We start from the raw sequence: 14680 nt of genomic DNA, 5'->3' as shown, positions 1-14680 counted from the left end.
CGATGCCTTGCTCAAGGGTCTCGCCTCAGTAATGTTGAGGTATATGAAGAAAGCAGTGTTCATTCATTTCCCCCACGTACAATCCCTGCCAGTGACTTGATCCCACAATCTTTGGGTTACAAGTCCAACTCTCTAACCATTAGGCCACAACTGCACCTAATGTTTAGAGAGGTTTATGTGGGTGTTGTCATTGTCACATTTAACAACTATAATGCATGTGTGTTTTGTGTCCATCGGTTGGACTTTTTAGGTTAAAAAAACTGTTAAGTGACAGCATGCCTGCAAAACACACACTTGCAAAAAATAGCATCAAGGTATGCCACCATCCAGCACAAAAAATGCTTAACCTCTTCCCTGTAGCTCTGTTTATTCTGTAATCAGTTTTGCCTAAAAAATAAGAAGGTAGCCTAACCAGTAAGTTTAAAATAAGAAAGTCAGACTGTTAGATAATTAAGTTCTACAGTTACAATTGCAGGCCAAAATAAAAATGTTACAAATAAAATGCAATTATGAGAAACATTGTCACAGTTAGAGATACAAAGTCGCAATAAACCTAAAGAATGTTGGTGACACGTTATAAGCTATATGACATTTATGCACCTTATATTTTTAATTGCACCATCAGTTGGTGTTTAATGCCAAGGCTAACCAACCAAACCTTGATCACACAACTGTAAAGACCCTTTCATTTTAAAGGGGTGGTCAACCGGCTATTTTCGAAGGCTAGTTTGTGCACTGTAACATGTTCATGCTTTGTTTTGAAACAAAACTGCATTATTTTTCATATATTTAACCTTTAATCTAGACCGCTTTTTCCGTTCTCCTAAAATGGTCTGTTGAGTTCCTGGTTCTATGAAGCCCCTCCCTCAGAAATACGCAATGGGTAAACTGCCGCTAACGAGAGCTGACGTGTGGAAACTAGCCTGACAGACACTCGCCTGTCAGCTTGGTGTGTCCCGGGCTTTCCTCTTCTTTAAAGCAGCCTAACATGGCTCCACCCACTTTGTTGCACATTCCCAGGGGCAGGGTTTATATAATTTCAGGGTTTGTGATGTCACCAACCCAGGAAGTAGCTTGTTGTAGTCCCTACCAGCCGTTTGTTGTAGGCCTTACAAAACGGATTCTGATAAAGAAAATATCTCCCTTTGCATTGAACTTTGAGCGTCATAAGATTGCAAATGTTGTTTATGCTCAAACAGCAAAATTACACACTAACTAAAGTTAAAAAGGTGAAATCATAATCAATGATCCCTTTAAACGATAGGCTGGGTATAGCTCTGCCCACACTGACATCTAATTATACAGAAGTACAGCTGCTTATGTATATTAATCATCATGGACGAGGGGGGAGTGAACTGTACTGACTGTGTTTTTGTGACCATATCGGCATAAATCAGTCAAATTGCTTGTTGCTGGAATCAAATTGTCACAGCTACAGTGATATAAACACGCAAAGAAGATTAAGATTAATGCAAACAGTCTATGGGTGGTGACAGCTAATGTATTTCACAATACTTCAGCATGTTATACTTAAGTGAGGGTAATTTTTCTTTTTTTTTTTTTTACCCAAACAAAGTCTCTGAGAACCTGACATCTTGTAATTCTAGAGATTCCAGGTTGCAGTTCTGGAAAACGGAGGCGCTGGAGACTAAATGGTTCTTGATGGTTTTACACCTAATTTTTCACATTAATTCTTAATACTTTTGCAGTTACCATGTCTTATTCTTCACCTGTTTTTCTGACCTTGCAGTCCCGGTGAGCATTTTGCTGTGTAAATGGTCATGTCTTAACTTAGCAATTTCTGTATTGCATTAGTTTTTAATATTTCTCATGGGGATTTAATAATTTTTGACATCTCAGTCTGAGTTAAACCTCTTTTTTGGCTTATTTTATCAGTAAAAGAAAACATGCCTAATAATTCTGCACACCTGAATGTTTTTTACTTCCAGCCATCATGAACAATTATATATCAATCATAAATGATTAAATACAAAATTAATAGTAGTTATTAAAATTGATGTGGTTTGGAATTGGTAAATTGTGCTTGGAAAAAAAAAATCTGAATATCAACGTGCCAAATAATTATGCACACGGTGTACTTTTTGGTTAAGGTTTGGTTAGTTTGCTTGTATGCGTAATTTTCTGTAAATACATGCAAAGTACATACTGTACTATACACACATATATATATATATATATATACGCACAGTATATTCACAATACAACATATTCCCAAATACTATGGGAACATTTGATTTTATTTATAACTATATTTTGAAAGACCTACTTGTTGTTTTGTGTTAATGTTGGAATTGTATGAGGAAAAACACATTAGGATCCTTCATGACTGGTTCCAAATTTTAATAGGAATTCCAATAGGACTTTCAGACTAGGGATGTTTTCTCTGTCAAACATTTCAACAGAGAAAGGAAGAGGATTTCGTGACTCAGGGATATCCCCACCCTACTCCCCCCTTATGTCAAGACTCTTGTATGCTGCCCAGCTGTACTCAAGCTTACAATTTAGACTTTAATCCTGGAACCAAACTAATAAATCCATAGAGAAAGCTGTAACTCTGCTCATCTTCAATCACAATCTGTCTCAGAGATTACTGAAGGGGACACAGCTCATCCTGTGCATCTTGGAAGTCATGCTTTCAGTAAATATATAAAGTGAAACAACTAAAGATGCTGCGTCACATGAGTCAGAATGAAAAAGACAATAGGAAGAGGATAGAAACCAAACTGATAAGGAAGAAAGATGGGACTTATTAGTTGACATACCTTGGCAAATGTCCATGTAACTGCAAAATGCTTCAGATATTTTCTTACGATTCTGTAGCAACTGTTAAAACACCGTAAACAAAAGTCTCAAGTTGTGCAATGACTCTCATCATCATTTTAATAATTAAGGATGATGTCAAGATATGAGTTTCAGTATGTTACTGGGTCTGTCCTTAATATATTGCATTTTTCATGAGTGAGAGGCACTTATGGGAAATGTTTAATGGATGCTACTGCTAACAGGATTTCTTTACCTCAGCAGAGAATGTATAGAAGCCCTTCTAAAGAAATATATATATATATATATATATATATATATATATATATATATATATATATATATATATATATATATATTTCTGTTAAAGATGTAGCTTGGCTATATTCTCACAATTACAGCTTTTGAATTTAACATCATAATAATTTGAAAATATTTTTAAATGTTCTGGAATTATTTCTGGCTTGTTGTCTGAAGTTTTTTTTATCATGCGGATTCGAATAATTGCTTCCATACAAAAGCGATCAGTGGGGATTGTTATTTAATGATGTATTCATATTAATTACTGATGTTTCTTTCTTAGTACTAATATGAATGCTTAAGGTTCTAATATGTACCTTTAAGGTACTAATAATAAGGTCCTAACAATGAGGTAATAATGCTTTTGAAAAGGTACTGCCCAAGTGACAGCTATTACACCTTTTAACTGAGAGTGTAGGCATTCATTTTCAACAGTTTCATGAATACCTATATTTTCATACATTAAGCATGTCTGGAATCTTCATATGCATGAAACAATGTAATCTTGTTCTCCATCGTTTAGTGTGCTTTTTAAGTGTAATGCTTAAGAGATGCTGCCGTGAACGGGTCTAACAGGTTAAGGAGGTTTCCTTTAGAGCCAATGATCTTTTTTCATTTGACTTGGTGTTGCACTCAGTAAAGTCAATTTGTGATCACAGATTTAGAAACAGCAGATTACATTGGACCAGTCAACACAGAGGTGAGTGAAGATTTCCTACACAGATATCAGGATCAGAAGATATTTTCATTAATCTTATCTGTATGTTTAAGATTATTATTTAACCTTTTGTATTAGGACTTGAATAGTTTTTACTGTGACACTTGTGAGTTCTGAATGCCATTTAAAGCTGTAAACACTTTAAGCTGCATGCAATCTTTCATATGAAGAAAACACCTTTTAAAAAAAAATTAATAATGAAATATATAAGTATTAGTAATTGATCATTTTATTTAAATGTAACTTTTATGCTGCCAGACAAAACTTTGGAATAATTTTTGAAAGAAGTCTCTCATGCTCAACAAGATTGCATTTATTTGACTGAAATACAGTAAAACAGTAATATTGTGAAATATATTTTAACAACTTAGAATGACTTCAGAATAATGCATTTTCTATTTTAATATATTTAAAGGAATTTTTTTTTCAGCAGCCAGTACTCCTAGTACTCCAGCCTTCAGTGTCACATGATCCTTCAGAAATTATTTTAATATGTTGATTTGCTGCTCAAGAAACATTTATTATTTTCAATATTGAAAAAAAATGCTCCTTATTATTTTTGTGGAAATTGTTACAATACCATTGAAACGTTTGGGAATTTTTTTTTTTTTTTTTTTTTTTTTTATGCAGCATGGACACAAATTGATCAAAAGTGATAGTAAAGACATTTATAATGTCACAAAATATGTCTATTTCAACCCTTTTGAAAAAGTTATCATGGTTTCAACAAAAATATTGAGCAGTAGTAAATGGTAGTGTATAAATATAAGAAATCATTGGAATGTTTGTGATACTGAAATCATATTCTCTGTTGTACGTAGGTGTAAACATGTCAAAGTCAATGGTAGTCATGCAGCCACAGCCTGTTATGGTCTCCAGAGATTCTGATCAGTGGGGGTCAGGTATCTGTGACTGTTGCAATGACGTTCCTGAATGTGAGTAAAGTTTGTATAAAATGAAAAATACAAGTAGGAAGAAAAAAAAATCTGTCATCATTTACTCACCCTCATGCCATTCCAAACATGTATGACTTAGGCTACTTTCTTTTGTGGAACTCAAAAGATATTTTAAGTGGTATTTGCTACTCAGCGCTGTCATAGATCAGAACCAGAGACATTTCCCCTGAAGCGGCCTGCAGTTCACCTCTGGCTGATTTGAACTTATGGCCTATGCTTTGAATTACCTGCTCACATCTTTAACATCCAGATTCCAGACTACTGCAGCAATTAACAGTGTAAATTTTGTCATAAATCGCTCTAAAGCATTAGATTAAATATTATTATTACGTCCCTCTCTGTGAACAGGTTGCTTTGCTTACTGGTGTTTACCGTGTTTCACGTGTATCAAAGCAAAGAAATACGGTGAGTGTTTATGTCTCCCCCTGCTGGATTTCTGTGGCATCGTCCCACCCATAACCATGTCCATAAGGGTCTCAATGCGCCAGCGTTATGGCATTAAGGTAAGAATCGTTAATCAAAATTAGAATTTACTTCACTTTTAGGGGTGAACGGGGCTAGCTGTCATATGTAGGCTACTGTATAACAAGAAGGTTTAAGCCAAAAGTGAAATAAGCCTACACAAATGTTTAGGCCTATTCCCTTAAGCAGTGATTTTAATAAACATATTCAAAGTGTCTTCATTTAGAATTATACAGCCAATTTCAAACTAAGATATCAGTATCATTATATTTTTCCTATAGCTTTTGGGTAATGTGGAACAGTTTTAAAAATAATTCACGTTGTTATTTTAATTGTGCCAATATGTCATACATGTTTTAAATGTGACCACAAAACGAGTAGGCTGATGTATAATATAGCCAATATATTTTTGTGTTGATTTGCAGGGTGACATGTGTAATGACTGCTTGCTGGCCACATTCTGCAGAGCTTGTGTTTGGTGTCAGATGTCACGAGAGATGAAAGCACGAGATCTACAGATCACTCTTGTTGGTGCCAGGAATTTGTAATGTGTTTTGAAGCAGCTATGTTGTTGTGTAAAATCCTGACACACTGAAAGGCAGATATATATATTATTAAAATATCTCATTAACTGAATATATTTAATTGAACTGAATAATTTGTATATTGCATTTATATTGTCAGATGCTTATTGTAATAATGATGATTGTCTGTAAATCCCTGGTGTAATTTGTGATGAAACGCAAGGACATAAAAGTTTGTTTAATTTGTTTTTTTTCTACTGAATGTAACGTCTGTATTGTTGTATATCTCTATTGTCAGTTACTCGGTTTCTAATCAGCATCATCAATATCATGACTAGTGTGATCAGAGAAATTAGTGTTTGACATATCTAGATAGATGTTAGTGTTTTTGTGACAGACTTAAAAAGCTAAATAAAACAACACAGAAATGAATACTCACAAATTGGAATTTATATATATATTTAATTGTTTTTTTCACGATTGCCTTTATTTTAAGACTCAAATTCTTTCATTTACTTGTTTTGTTACACAAATCATTGATCGTTTTCTTTGACACTTTCCTGTTCCTGTCTCTGGAGGGGTGTGTTTGTACTTTGCATATTTGCATAGACACATATAGTAAAATTCCTGTAGTCTATATTTTCCTGTTTTCTTGTGACTTTGTTAATGCAGTAAATTGCTTCTTCTGACTCTCATTACATTATTATTAGTAGTAGTGTATATAACTTTTATTATAGATATTTATGACAAATAATTCAGGACATTATTAGCATGATTTTTTTGTTTTAATTTTACCTTTCATTATTAATAGGCTGTCTTTTGAGTTTTATGTGAATGTTGACATTGTCACTTTTAGCAACTATAACGCATGTAAGATATGTTTTGTGGGGTTTGTGTCCCCCTGCTGGACATTTTCTACAAATGCAAAAAGAAAAAGAAGAAGAAGAAGAAAACAACACTGCCAAGTGAGAGCATACTTGCCAAACAACATACTTGCAAAAAATAGCATCAAGGTATGTCACAATCCAGCACAGAAAATTCTTAACCTTCTCTTTAGCTGCCTGAGTTTGTTGCATGAAATCCTGTTTCGCTTAGTACCAAATAAGAGCATGACAGATAAGTTTCAAATAAGAAATAGTCAGATTGTAAGATCATTCTTAAGCTATAAAATTTCAACTGCATGCCAAAATAAAACGTTACACATAAAACACATTTTAAAAGGTCGTAATTCCATAAAAATTGTCGTAGTTGTATTTAACCAAAAGAGTACTGATGAAACGTCTATTATAATGCCATTTTTGCACTTTATATTTTTAATGAAATTATCAGTCGATGTTAAATGCCGAGGCAAACCAATCAAATCTTGATTTCACAACTGTAAAGACTCTTTCATTGAACGATAGGCCCGGATAGCTCCTCCCATCGCTGTTTACGTATACTAGTAGCATGAAAATAGATAGGCCTACCAGTACGGCTTATAGATTAAATGTTAAAACGGCTTTCCATAAACTCTAGGTCTACTGACTGGTTAAATACGTAGTCGTATTTAACCAAGGAAGTACTGATGAAACGTCTATTATAATGCCATTTTTGCACTTTTTATTTTTAATGAAATTATCAGTCGATGTTAAATGCCGAGGCAAACCAATCAAATCTTGATTTCACGACTGTAAAGACTCTTTCATTGAACGATAGGCACGGGTAGCTCACTGTGTTTTTGACTTACGTATACTAGTAGCATGAAAATAGATAGGCCTACCAGTACGGCTTATAGATTAAATGTTAAAACTGCTTTCCATAAACTGTAGGTCTACTGACTGTGTTTTTGTGAGTGTGCCAGTATAAACAGTCAAATTTCCTGTCGCTGGAATCTTGTATCGTTTCATAAGAAGTAGCCAACTGTTTTCTTAACAAGAATAGTTCAAGCGTAAATCTTACTTTGAAATTCACTATGAGAGACAGGTAAACAAATAGGTGCAGTTTTGTAATTGGCTAAATTAAATTAAAGCAAAACCTTAGTGGTTAGATATTTTTGTATTGTAGTCTGCTGTCCTGCTGCCCCCAGTCTGACAAAGCAATTTGCTTCATACATTTAAAGCAAAAATTAGAGTGCAGGCAGTTTTAGCTTAAAAATAAAAAGAATTATAATATAATAGCCTTGAAAAATATTGTTAGCTGATGCTAACTAGCTAGCTACCTGATGCTATTTTTAAATATAAGGACCAATTTTTTTTTTACTCAACCAACTATTTAGAATACAATTGATGGAAAAACAAAGGATTTGATGTTCAGAACAGAGTAACTACAGTAATTGCCCATTCCCCCCTGGGTGCGTTTTATCCCACAGACTAGGTTTGAAAAAAAAAAATGTTATTCTGAAAATATATATATATATTTTTTAAATAACACATGCTCACTATCTTCAGGCCTTATTTTTCTCATATCATATATAAGTGTACTTTTCTACAAAACAATAAGCTTTAAAACACTTTGTTTCTTACAGCTGAAAATTATATTGCTTACTGTAAAATCGGTTTTCTCTCAGGTACATCACCAGTGTAAGCTTGAATACTTCTACACTTCTACACACTTGTCAACGTAGTCCATAGTTACAACAAAAATGCATATTGACTTTATTTAGATTATTTTGGGAAAATCTGTTGAGGGGTGTTTTACCCCAAAGGGGTGTTTTCCCCCACTCTGGCCACAAAAATATCATGCACTTTTATTGTGAGTACCTCTATATATATATATATATATATATATATATATATATATATATATATATATATATATATATATATATATATATATATATATATATATATATATATATATATATATAAAAATAATTTTTTTTTGTAGTTTTTTTTTTATCAGCTCAACTGGATAGCCTACAACTCTTCTAATGTGATGTAGTCTATCCAAATTGTCATGCAAAAAGAAATGATGCAAAGTTTTATTACATGCGGCCCTATCATTTAATATTATTTGTAATTGAAGTAAATGAAAGTGAATGTAGAACAGTGCCATAAACTGTTGATTTGATTTCTCTGGTAAGAATGCAAAGAGTGAGGGGAGGAGAGATTCCATCACATCCATTCATGATAAATCAGACAACACAACCTCTTTTTCCTTTTACTTACTTCACTGAATATGATTTCAGGTCTGGCTGCATATTTTTTATGGTTCAGTAAACATTTTTTTTTTGTTCTTTTCTCAGTAGTTAAATCTTGCACACATAAATAAGTCTGCTTTTACTTTCTTTTGACAGACAAAGCTGGAGCAGTTGCACTAGAAGAGTAAGTACGCCATTTCTTATTGCTTCTCTCTTTTTTTAGCAGTTAAACCAAATGTATAAGTTACATTCTGTCATTTTAAAATTTGTCAAGGGTTGGAAAAAATAATTTTTAGATTTTTTTTTTTACAACTTGTTTTTAGAATTTCCTCTTTTAAAATGTTTGCCTACTGCTCGGATGCTAAATGCTCTATTTATTCTATTTGTGTACACTGGTAATTAGTCAGTGTTCTTTTTGTAAATTACTTTGCAAACTTGAACACAAAATTATGTAATGCTATTGATATGATTAGATGCACTCTGAACATGAATTATGGGTGAAATATGAAAACCACATATTAGTCACAACAGACAGTAAATCATCTGTAAGTGTAATGAATATAAAATAAGTTGTATTTTACGAATGTACACAGAGACACATGTACATAAAATATGAAATAATTATAAATAAATCATTTTCATTTTTTTGTTTGTAGGGTTACAATTAAAGATTCTTTGTAATTCTGCAGAATTTTTTAATGCTGGAATTTAAGATTCTTTGGAATAAAATCTCTTTAAATGATCACTGAATGAATGATTAGCAATTAAACATTATTCTGATCAATACAAAGAATAATTCAGTAAAAGTTATAAATTAATTTGGAAATTTGAGAATAGATAAATAGATTGCAGTTATATCTTTTGTGGTCATAATCTTTGCTGTACTGTCCTCGCGAGCCTACTTTTTTAAAATTTATTTTTTGCAGCGTAATCGGTTTATAGGCGTCATTGCAACTATACATCTGCCTAAGGGTATTAATATTATTTTTTATTGTTTTTGAACTATGAAAAATTTAAGTATGCATAAAATATTTGGGTAAGCTAGTTGAAACTGTTTCGAACACATTGCAAACACTGCTAAAAAAATAAATCAATAAAAAATCTGGATCTAAGTTGAATTACTTCAACCTTCATAAAACATGCTCCATCAACAGTATTTCCTTAAATGTTGTCCAACAGTCAACTTGCCAAACAGGGTCGTTAGGACAACAGTTTCATTCTAAACAATGTTGCAACATGTGACTGTAATGCATGCATGCTTTTGAATTTGCATGAAATGAATTTGCATGACATTAGAATTTCATATATCAGATAACATATCACCAGGATCAGTGAAACCTTAACATTTCTGTCATCTTTCCATATCAGTAAGATCAAATCATTATGGCGACTGTAGTTGTGCAGCAGCCACTCGGCAAGGCTGGGACAGAAGCTTGGAATTCAGGAATATGTGACTGTTGCGAGGACTTGAGCTCTTGTAAGTATACTTAAAGGGCTTTCCATTTTTACTGAATTACATGCAAATAATATCACATTATGTGCATTTTTGGTCCTCAGGCTGCTATGCGTACTGGTGCTTTCCTTGCTTTACCTGCTCCACCACTGGAGAGTTTGGGGAGAGCACCTGTCTGCCTCTGCTGGACATATTGGGCCCAGCTCTCATGGCTGCGTTTGGAATTGGAGTATGTGTTCCACCTGTGGGTCTGGCAATGAGGGTGGCAGTTCGCTACAAATATCAAATTGGGGTGAGTTTTTTGTCCCTCTACCACTAAAAGAAAGAGGGCCACAAAACAATCATTTGTTTGTATTTGTTGCAACAGGGCAGTCTCTGTGAGGACATCATGGTATCTTGCTGTTGCATCTGGTGTTCTTGGTGTCAGATGAGTAGAGAAATCAAAGCACGTAAAAAAGTCATCAAAGTAGTGCAAAGAAATCCCTTGTTGCAGCCAGTTCCAATGGCAGTTAACCCACAAGTTGTCGCTATGCAGCAGCCGACAGTGATCGGTGCCGCACCGGTAGGAGTTGGTCCTGCAGTCCAGACAGCACCAATGAAGACAGCTGCTATGTAGAAGTTCACCGCAGGTCTGCCACATGTATCTTGCTTAAATAATATCATAAGGGATTCATAGAGTAATAGCTATCCAGTTTAATCAATATCAATGATTTTGTGTGAACGGCTCAGGTGCACTTGGAAAATATGTTTATATTGTACACTTTATATTGTTTATTATTTGTATTTGTTTTCTTGTTTGGTTTAACTAATCAGACTTATTAAATTTTTTTTTTTTTAAACATTAAAAAAAGTCTTGTTTTCTTCAACACTGATGATTCTTGATGATAAAGCCATTTTGTCTTTTAATAACTTTGAGTCTTATATAGCAGAAGTGAGGACAACTGATGAACTGAATAAATAGATAAACTGAGTTATATGCGGCTTACTTATTTACAGTATGCAGTGTTCTTCAAAAATGCAAATAGGATGACATTTGTCAAAAACTATAGCATTTAATTGTAACTGAAGTGGTTGTATATAGACAAAATAAATTACAATTGAAATGTTTGTTTCCAGTTCAACATTTAATCACTTCAGAGCACAGTTTATTTTGCATATCATGGTGGACAGGAAGATGTTGGCTTAAGAACTGTTTTATAATAAAATAATTTTGCCAAATAGAACAATTATTTTTAAGATGGAAGCTAATCTCTCTTTGTTCAGAGTTGACATTCTATGATTATTAAATGTTAATTAAAAATAATTTATTGTACTTAGATTATTCTTGTACTGTTATGCTTTGGGCACTATCGTTTAATATCATTTGTCATTGAAGTATATTATGGTAAATGTGGAACAGTGTGATTTTCAGTGTGATAGAATTCAAAGAAAAAGGAGATTCCATCACATCCATTCATGTTGAAACAGACACATCTTACTTTTTCTCTTTTTAGACCTACTCACTTCATTAGACATGTCTTCAGGTCTAGCTGCTTTTTTTGTGCCTGATTAATCATACCTTGCTATGTTTTCTTTGAAATCACACACAAATAAATACACACACTTTTACTTTCGTATCACAGAAACAGGAGCGCTAGAAAGAGTAAGCAAGCCATTTATTTACTTCTCTATTTTTTTTTCAGCAGTTAAAACAAATGTATATTTATACTCTGTCTTTCTTTTTAAAATATGATGAAGTAACATGTTAAAATAGATAAAGAACAATTGTTTTTAAAATCTGTAATGCTTTTTTATAAATGCTTGTCTACTACTTGGATGCTCAATGCTGTATTTATTCCATTATATTGGTAATCATATATTAATCACATCAGACAGTAAATCACCTGTCTGTATGATGAGTATGAAAGAAATAGTCTTATTTTGTTTTTAGAATGTACACAGAGCTGCATAAATATGGAATATTTAAGGATGAATAATTTTCTTTTCTTTCTGTCTTTCTTTATATATTTATTTGTTCTTTTTTGTATGATTACAATACAAGTTCTCTTTACAATTGTTTCAATTCCATATTCTTTTGAATTAAAAAATCTTCAAGGAAATCATCTTTGAATGAAAGATTTAAACTTTGAATAACTGAGAAGTTACTAATAAGTACATTTTAAAATTAACTGTAAACACGCCAGTTTTTTTGTTTTGTTTTGTTTTTGTCAGTTTTGTTCATAATTTTTGTTCTACATTCATGTTCATTCATTGTCCTCAGCTGTAAAGAAAAAAACCAGAGGAACCGGTTTAGGCATTATTGATACAGTAGAGACTGTGTTTGCTTCAAAGGATGAATTAAGTTATTTGTATTTTTTTAACTATCACACAAGTATGCAGAGCGTCTGTATTTACAATAAGTGATGAACGAATGAATGAAACATTTGTGCATGTTTTACTCCATCTCGAATCACGCTCACGGAAAGCACTTGAGAAACAGTCTCTTCCGCAGCTTGGTACGCTTTCAACTCGTTTTTTTAGTCTCAAGCAAGACTGTAGGACATTCACATTACATGATTTGACTGATTTTTACGTAGAAAGGGTGACAGTGCACTGCATTGAAAGAAATAATGATTCATTTCATTACCTCTGTGACAATGGCACATACAAAGTTTGGTGTAAATATTTCAAAGCTTTGCAGAGATGCAGCCTCAAATGCAGTCTGGCACCTTTCCAGCAAATACGTTGATGCGTTAAACAAAAAACCAAAGAGACCAGTGATTTTGTGATATTTTGCCAAACCATTCTGAAGTAATAAGCAAAAATATGTTTTTTCATATCTCATGACCACTATATGGCACAGTGCCAAAACACTGCAGGTAGTCTCAGGTCATGCTTGTTATAAATTTATGCATTTAGCAGACGCTTTTATCCAAAGCGACTTACAGTGCATTCAGGCTATCAATTTTTACCTATCATGTGTTCCCGGGGAATCAAACCCCCAACCTTGCGCTTTGTAACGCAATGCTCTACCACTTGAGCTACAGGAGCACTAATTATAACACACACCAAGTTTGGTCTCAATATGCCAAACCGTTGCAGAGATATAGCCTTACATCAGTTTTTGTGTGCTTTATGTCAAATCTTTGCCAGCATGTTCAGAAGTTGATTTGAGCCAATTTTGGTAAAAATCGGATGAACCATCTAGGACGAGTTTGAAAAAGTATGTTTTTCAAACAATTGAAAATAGCGAAAAAACTAAACCTTATGATTTTTACATTTTGGTGTTTATTCGACTCGGCATGAGCCAAGGATTTAGAGGAAAAAATAATTTTCCTTCTGTGCCTTACAGTTCAAAAGTTATTAACATAAACATGAGTGCAACTTTGGATAAGTAGTGGCGCTAGAGAGTTTGAGTTAGAGACTCCAAATTTGTTGTGGTTAATGTTAAGACTGCTCTATCAGTGTGACAAATTTCACAACTTTCCTGCAAGTGGTTCTATATGCTGCCAAAAGAAGAAAAAGAAGGCCAACGGATACAACAGGTGCTATTGCACCTTTGGTGCTTGGTCCCTAATCATCTTTGAGATCAAGTGGGCCCCCTGGTGTTTCAGGGGCCCTACGCAGCTTGCATATTTTGCGTATAGGGAGGATCGGCTGTGGGCATGGGAAGTTAAATGTATAGCATGGAGTTATTGACGCGTCACACAGTCGACCCAATTTCAAATTCATCTACTGTCGAACTTGTTCTTCTCCCTTTTCACAGGGATATTATAAAACGCTTAACATGAAAAATGTTTAACGTGGCTGAATGCATTAAAACTGCTTTTTTTTAAGTCGGCATGAAACGGAAGTAGCGATTGTCTGGAAATGAGAGGGTGGGACTTGATTTTGTCCTTCGGAAATTGATTGGATCGCTGGAAGTTGGGCGTTGCTAATAAAATGGAGGCAGATCTGAATGCCAGTTTGCAGTTAGTTGTGAGGGGATTTCTCTCCACTGGATTCACCACCGACACCCTAGCATGAAGAAATGTTTTATTTATTGAGGAAGATGACGACGAGGACAATCAACAGCACAAAACATGCCTAACAGCGCACAAGAGAGAGAGAGAGACTGCCTGAATGAATGAGTGCATCCTCCATCAGGTTAAGTCATATTCATAAAAAAAAAAAAGTTTGCAATATCCTAAGAGTAATATTGTCATAATATCCTAATATCCTTTCAAATTTTAAGGGTAGTGCACTCCCCCATGGCTTGCCTCAGCACTGGTCAATGCATTGATTTCTATTAGTGCTGTCAAATGATTAATCGCGATTAATCGCATCCAAAATAAAAGTTTTTGTTTACATACTATATGTATGTGTACTGTGTATATTTATTATGTATAT

General features: G+C 33.7%; 2 protein-coding genes across 3 annotated transcripts; both read left to right on the top strand.

Annotated features, from left to right (window-relative positions):
- The first annotated feature begins 3672 nt into the window (after nt 1–3672).
- LOC109071128 (cornifelin homolog B-like) lies at nt 3673–6378 on the top strand. Its single transcript, XM_019087597.2, has 4 exons — nt 3673–3781; nt 4621–4734; nt 5104–5258; nt 5643–6378. Exons 2-4 carry the CDS (start codon nt 4629–4631, stop codon nt 5763–5765), a joined length of 384 nt encoding a protein of 127 aa, XP_018943142.1. The 5' UTR covers nt 3673–3781; nt 4621–4628; the 3' UTR covers nt 5766–6378.
- Nucleotides 6379–6656: 278 nt separating this feature from the next.
- LOC109071127 (cornifelin homolog B-like) lies at nt 6657–11419 on the top strand. 2 transcript variants are annotated; one of them, XM_042732467.1, is made up of 5 exons: nt 6657–6754; nt 9016–9043; nt 10228–10336; nt 10417–10604; nt 10680–11419. In XM_042732467.1, the coding sequence occupies exons 3-5, from the start codon at nt 10243–10245 to the stop codon at nt 10926–10928; spliced, it is 531 nt and encodes a 176-aa protein (XP_042588401.1). In that variant the 5' UTR covers nt 6657–6754; nt 9016–9043; nt 10228–10242; the 3' UTR covers nt 10929–11419. The 2 variants fall into 2 exon arrangements, with proteins under 2 accessions (XP_042588401.1, XP_018943141.1); XM_019087596.2 differs by lacking the exon at nt 6657–6754 and adding an exon at nt 8721–8907.
- The last annotated feature ends 3261 nt before the right edge of the window (nt 11420–14680 follow it).

This window comes from Cyprinus carpio, chromosome B10 (assembly GCF_018340385.1).
Source record: "Cyprinus carpio isolate SPL01 chromosome B10, ASM1834038v1, whole genome shotgun sequence".
Lineage (NCBI taxonomy): Eukaryota > Metazoa > Chordata > Actinopteri > Cypriniformes > Cyprinidae > Cyprinus > Cyprinus carpio.
Note: the sequence above shows the minus strand (reverse complement) of the source record. Positions and strands in the feature narration are given on the sequence as shown.

Coding starts and splice junctions, on each gene's coding strand:
- LOC109071128 (XM_019087597.2), top strand. CDS start 4,629: ATGTCAAAGTCAATGGTAGTCATGCAGCCACAGCCTGTTATGGTCTCC. Junction 4,735..5,103: donor TTGCAATGACGTTCCTGAAT/GTGAGTAAAGTT, acceptor CTCTGTGAACAG/GTTGCTTTGCTTACTGGTGT. Junction 5,259..5,642: donor GCCAGCGTTATGGCATTAAG/GTAAGAATCGTT, acceptor GTTGATTTGCAG/GGTGACATGTGTAATGACTG.
- LOC109071127 (XM_042732467.1), top strand. CDS start 10,243: ATGGCGACTGTAGTTGTGCAGCAGCCACTCGGCAAGGCTGGGACAGAA. Junction 10,337..10,416: donor TTGCGAGGACTTGAGCTCTT/GTAAGTATACTT, acceptor TTTGGTCCTCAG/GCTGCTATGCGTACTGGTGC. Junction 10,605..10,679: donor GCTACAAATATCAAATTGGG/GTGAGTTTTTTG, acceptor TTGTTGCAACAG/GGCAGTCTCTGTGAGGACAT.